Source organism: Papio anubis, chromosome 20, assembly GCF_008728515.1.
Source record: "Papio anubis isolate 15944 chromosome 20, Panubis1.0, whole genome shotgun sequence".
Taxonomy (NCBI): Eukaryota; Metazoa; Chordata; class Mammalia; order Primates; family Cercopithecidae; genus Papio; species Papio anubis.
The window spans coordinates 44,463,509-44,469,434 of NC_044995.1; the positions used below are offsets into that span (position 1 = coordinate 44,463,509).

A 5,926-nucleotide genomic window follows, 5' to 3' on the forward strand; every position below is an offset into this window, starting at 1 on the left:
GCCGGGGCGGTGGCTCACGCCTGTAATCCCAGCATCAGAGGCCGAAGGGCGATCACCAGGTCAGGAGAGATCGCAGACCATCCTGGCTAACCCGTGAAACCCCGCCTCTACTAAAAATACAAAAAGCCAGGCCGCAGAGGTGGCGGCTCTGTAGTCCCAGCTGCCACCGGGAGGCTGAGGTGCAGGAGAATGGCGTGAACCCGGGAGGTGGGAGGCCAGCAGTGAGCCGAGATCGCCACCACTCCAGCCTGGCAATGAGCCAGACTCCGCCTCCAAAAAAAAAAAAAAAAAAGACAAAAATTAGCCAGGTGTGGTGGTAGACCAATGCCTGTAATCCTGGCTACTTGGGAGGCTGAGGTAGGAGAATAGCTTGAACCTGGGAGACAGAGGTTGCAGTGAGCCAAGATCACACCACTGCACTCCAGCCTGGGTGACAGAGCGAGACTCGGTCCACAAAAAAAAAAAAGAAGGAAAACTTAAGGATTTTTAAAAAAACAAATAAAAGTTATGTGGCAAAACCTCAGGAGAAAAGAACTTGGAATGTGCCTAGAGGTCCATCCAGCCAAAAATTGTAAAAGCTGTTTTATAGTCATTCTTGAGAAACAAAAGTGGGAGCAGCCCAACCTTGGTGCCCATCCTCCAAGGGCACAGGCTGGAATTTTTGCTAAATAGGGCATCCGGCTGTTTGGGCTACATTGTAAGTAGAGTTTAACGTGCACAAAATGGACATTTCTTCTTAGTCCCAGTTGTCCATCCTAATTTCTGGAATGGACTCCATCTCAGTGTATTCCAATATATTCCAGCCTTCTCCTTGAGGTCCTAGAAACTCTGTTAGTAAAACAGCAGGAACTCAGACTAACTGTGTTTCACGCAGATCAAGATCAACTCATAGGCAGGAGGTCTGTGGAAGACCCAGGTTCTTTCCATCTTTGTGCTCTTCATGGTCACAAGATGGCTGCCTCAGCCCCAGCCTCACATCTGTAGAACAGACAGCCAATGGGGAAAGGGACAAAAGGACATGTTAATCAACATGAGCTAGTACGTGATTCGAGAAGGTGGTCTAAACAATATAGTTTAGACTATATTGTCTGCTGGAGTGCACTCCAGCAGACAATGTAGTCTCTGGGCAACAGAGTGAGACTCCGTCTCATTTAAAAAACAAACAAACAAACAAAAACCTTCAGTGGCTCCTTTCTGCTTATTAAGGACGGTCACACATTCTTGGTCTTGATCTGGCACGCAGTATACTAGATGGTCTGGTCCATTGCAACTCCAGCTATTTCCTGTCACCTGTTGGCCAAAACAGGCTACTTTGCTCTTCTCTGAGCTCAACTTAGGTGCCTCTGTGTCATCAGTATTTCCCCTGTTTGCAGAAATTGGTTTCTGCAAAACCTATTCCTCAGTCCATCACAGACTCACCACCCCTCTTCAAGACTGAGCTGAGCCTCCTTCCTGGCCATGAAAACTTCCTCAGCTTCCCCTGTTATCCCCATTTGACAAATATATGTTGAGTATGTGCCAAGCAAGTGGAGAGGATGAGGGATATAGCACTGAACAAGATCAACTCCAGGCATGGCCATATCATCTTGGAGCTGTAGAAGACCAGCTGTTGAATGACTAGATGTGTGTGTTATTTCCATAGGAACTACTCCTTCTATGCCTTGGACAACCAGAACCTAAGGCAGCTCTGGGATTGGAGCAAACACAACCTCACCATCACTCAGGGGAAACTCTTCTTCCACTATAACCCCAAACTCTGCTTGTCAGAAATCCACAAGATGGAAGAAGTTTCAGGAACCAAGGGGCGCCAGGAGAGAAATGACATTGCCCTGAAGACAAATGGGGACCAGGCATCCTGTAAGTCACTGGTCCCCAACCTTTTTGGCACCAGGGACCGGTTTAGTGGAAGACGGTTTTTCCACGGATTGGTAGGGGGTAGGGATGGTTTCGGCATGATTCAAGTGCATTACATTTATTGTGCACCTTATTCCTATTATTGTTACATTGCAATATATAATGAAAGAACTGTACAACTCACTATCAGGTAGAATCAGTGGGAGCCCTGAGCTTATGTTCCTGCAACTAGATGGTCCCAGCTGGGGGTGATGGGAGACAGTGGCAGATCATCAGGCATTAGATTTTCATAAGGAGTGTACAGTCTGGATCCCTCATGTGCACAGTTCACATGTGGGGTTCATGCTCCTATGAGAATCTAATGCTGCCGCTAATCTGATAGGAGGCAGAGCTCAGGTGGTCATGCGAGCGATGGGGAGTGACTGTAAATACAGATGAAGCTTCACTTGCTCGCCCATTACTCACCTCCCGCTGTACAGCCTTGTTCCTAACAGGCCATGGAGCATACTGGTCTGTGGCCCAGGGGCTGGGGACCCCTGCTGTAAGTGGTCCACAAACCAGATAATGTGGCTGTCCTCTCTCATCCATCACAGTGGCCCCCCGGGGGTGTTATTTCCCTCTAACAACCCATTGTGTGATAGGCTTTCTTACTGAGGGCAGATTCTGCACATTTATTAATATTATCACTATGCTTACTGCATACAATATAGTACCTGATACGGGGTGAAGTCATACAAGCACTGAATGAATGGATGAATGAATGATGGATGAATGAATGACATCTTATATGTGTATCAGGCTGATGCTGAAGAGTTCAGAGTTGAGTAAAATACCTATGTCAGTCTGCATCTCCTGTGAAGTGACTGCCAAGTTGAAGTTTAGGAGTGCAGAAAATGTATAGAGGGTAATACCCATGAAATGTGAAAGAGAGGAAAAGCTTCCTTTTTTTTTTTTTTTTTTTTTAGACAGAGTCTTGCTCTGTCACCCAGGCTGGAGTGCAGTGGTGCAATCTTGGCTCACTGCAGCCTCCTCCTCCTGGATTCAAGTAATTCTCTCGCCTCAGCCTCCAGCGTAGCTGGGACTATAGGCACGTGCCACCATGCCCGACTAATTTCTTTTGTATTTTTAGTAGAGACAGGGTTTTGCCGTGTTGGCCAGGGTGGTCTTGAATCCTGACCTCATGTGATCCTCCCGCCTCGGCCTCCCAAAGTGCTGGGATTACAGGTGTGAGCCACCACGCCCAGCCATGAAGAGCCTTTTGACAATAGCGTGGGTCTGACCTCTGTGAACAGAGAGCAGGAAGGAAGGAGGATAGGGCTGGGAGAGCCTCAGACAGTGGTGCATCCCTGAGTCTTGTCCAAACCCAGAAAGAGCTCAAGGCCACGGTTGTCTGCAGGGAAGTTCTGCATTGCAATGGGACGGCCAGGCATCCCCCGAGCTCAGTCACAGGTGGGGGATGTCCAGGGAGAGTCAGGTCTTGGCTAGAATGCTGTAGCGGGTCCTGTGGTTTCTGCAGCCGCAGGCTGCCTGCTGACTGCACTTCCCTGACAGATTCTGAGCAGTGAGCTGCCAGGGGCTTCTGTGACACCTCCATGGGGAGTTAGCTACTTATGTCAAAATGTAGTGCAAGGGCCGGGCATGGTGGCTCTCGCCTGTAATCCTAACCCTTTGGGAGGCCGAGGCGGGCAGATCACTTGAGGTCAGGAGTTCGAGAGCAGCCTGGCCAATGTGGTGAAACCCCATCTCTACTAAAAAAATATACAAAAACTAGCTGGCTGCAGTGGTGGGTGCCTGTAATCCCAGCTACTTGAGAGGTTGAGGCATGAGAATTGCTTAAACCCGGTAGGCGGAGGTTACAGTGAGCAGATATCGTGCCACTGCACTCCAGCCTTGGCAACAGAGCAAGACTCTGTCTCAAAAAAAAAAAAAAAAAAAAGATAGTACAAGAAGAGAGAACGAGGTTGGGGTGAGGTTTAGGAGAGGGTAGAGAATTACTTAGATGTGTCTCTCCAATGTCTAATGGTCTGCAGGCTCTCTAAACTCACTTGGCATGGGTTTATTTGCGCTGGAGTTGCACCTCCTTCCAGGTCAGTCTTAGAAGTCCACGTGTGAGACAACATTGTGTCAGGACAAACATCATCCTTGGAAATCCCTTCCTCCAATAACTGTTGGCCAGTTGTCCTTCTCGCGCGGGCACAGATCGCCCTTATTCAGTTGAGTGTCTGGCTGAGTCAAGTCATTGGCTTACGTGAGCGTGAGCGGCCAAGTTGCAAAACCGTTTCTTGCCTTTGAATCTCCCCCCATTCATACTCAGCCAGGCACATGGGGAGGAGACCCTTAGGGGAATAGCAGTTGGACCTCTCCCTTCTCACAGTCCCTCCAGGAAGTGTGGGGGTCCCAGGCTTCGGTCTGAAACTACACTGAAATAGCTTGGTTTTGCCTTTTGTTTTAACTTTTCCAGGTGAAAATGAGTTACTTAAATTTTCTTACATTCGGACATCTTTCGATAAGATCTTGCTGAGATGGGAGCCGTACTGGCCCCCCGACTTCCGAGACCTCCTGGGGTTCATGCTGTTCTACAAAGAGGCGTAAGTGGAAGAGTTAGACCTTGCAGAGGCGAGGGCCGGCTGGCTCTGTACTTGCCTCGTTTGTGCCCCAATCTGCCCCTCTCGGGTTCCTCTCTATCTCCCTCCTCCTCCTGGAATAAATACCTTAGGTTCCTTTTTACAATCTCACCGGTCAATGGTGTGCAAAGTCAATAATGTCTGCTTTTATCAAATGCCGAAAATGGAAGCGGGCAGCTTTCCCGTAGAAGCCCAGACTGGCCAGTTTCCTGGGGCGATATTCCATTTTGCCTTGCCTGTGTATGTCTCATCAGATATCCTTTGTAGTCAGGAGCTCAGTCTACTGAGCGCATGTTATCAAATGTATTGCTTATCTATTTTTCATTTTTTTCCCCAACTTTTTTTTTTTTTTTTTTTTGAGACGGGGTCTTGCTCTATCGCCCAGGCTGCAGTGCAGTGGCACGATCTTGGCTCACTGCAACCTCTGCCTCCCAGGTTCAAGCAATTCTCCTGCCTCAGTCTCTTGAGTAGCTGGGATTACAGGCATGTACCACCACACCCAGCTAATTTGTGTATTTTTGGTAGAGATGTGTTTTGCCATGTTGGTCAGGCTGGTCTCAAACTCCTGACCTCAGGTGATCCGCCCACCTTGGCCTCCCAAAGTGCTGGGATTACAGGCATGAGCCACCACACGTGGCCAGTGCACACACACAGTTCTAGCCCCCAAGATTGATCTTGTGCCTTGCTGAGAACTTAGACACAGTCTAATCTGCCACAACAATAACTTGTGAGGAAATTCCTGCTATTACTATTATTACAGATTGAGTATCCCTAATCTGAAAATCTGAAATCTGTAATGCTCCAAAATCCAAAGCTTTTTGAGGGCCTATCATGATACCTCCAATGGAAAAGCTCATTATATTTCAGATTCTGTGATTTTGACTGAGATATGAACCAGTACAATGCAAATTAACTAGTAAAATGCAAATATTTCAAAACCCAAAAATATCCAAAATCCAAAACACTTCTGGTCCCAATCATTTATTTATTTATTTATTTTTAGACAGAGTCTCGCTCTGTCACCCAGGCTGGCGCAGGCAGCGATCTCGTCTATTGCAACCTCTTGCCCTGAGTTCAAGCGATTCTCTTGCCTCAGCTTCCTCCAGAGTAGCTGGGATTACAGGCATGCAGCACCACGCCTTGCTAATTTTTGTAGTTTTAGTAGAGATGAAGTTTTGCCATGTTGGCCAGGCTGGTCTTGAACTCCTGGCCTCAAATGATCCACTCCACCTCAGCTCAGTTGTTGGATTACATATATATGGAGCCACCACGCCTGGCCATTGGGCAACCCAAGTATTTTGAATAAGGGAATGCCCAAGCTTGTGTTTTTCATTGAGCATGCTGCCAGGTTTCTTTCTCTTTGGCTGTTCTCGAGTTATTTTTTCTTGCGGCATAAGATTGTTGGGTGAGGCGAACCTCTGACTTGGAACCTCTGGACAAAGTTTGAT

General features: G+C 47.8%; 1 protein-coding gene across 1 annotated transcript in view; it reads left to right on the forward strand.

Moving 5' to 3' along the window:
* INSR (insulin receptor) overlaps window positions 1–5,926 on the forward strand; it is a 180,983-nt gene that overhangs the window by 128,231 nt on the left and 46,826 nt on the right. Inside the window, exons 6-7 of the mRNA XM_031659063.1 lie at window positions 1,643–1,857; window positions 4,316–4,442. Of these exons, the coding sequence (XP_031514923.1) occupies window positions 1,643–1,857; window positions 4,316–4,442 (342 nt within the window). The remainder of the gene's footprint in view (window positions 1–1,642; window positions 1,858–4,315; window positions 4,443–5,926) is intronic.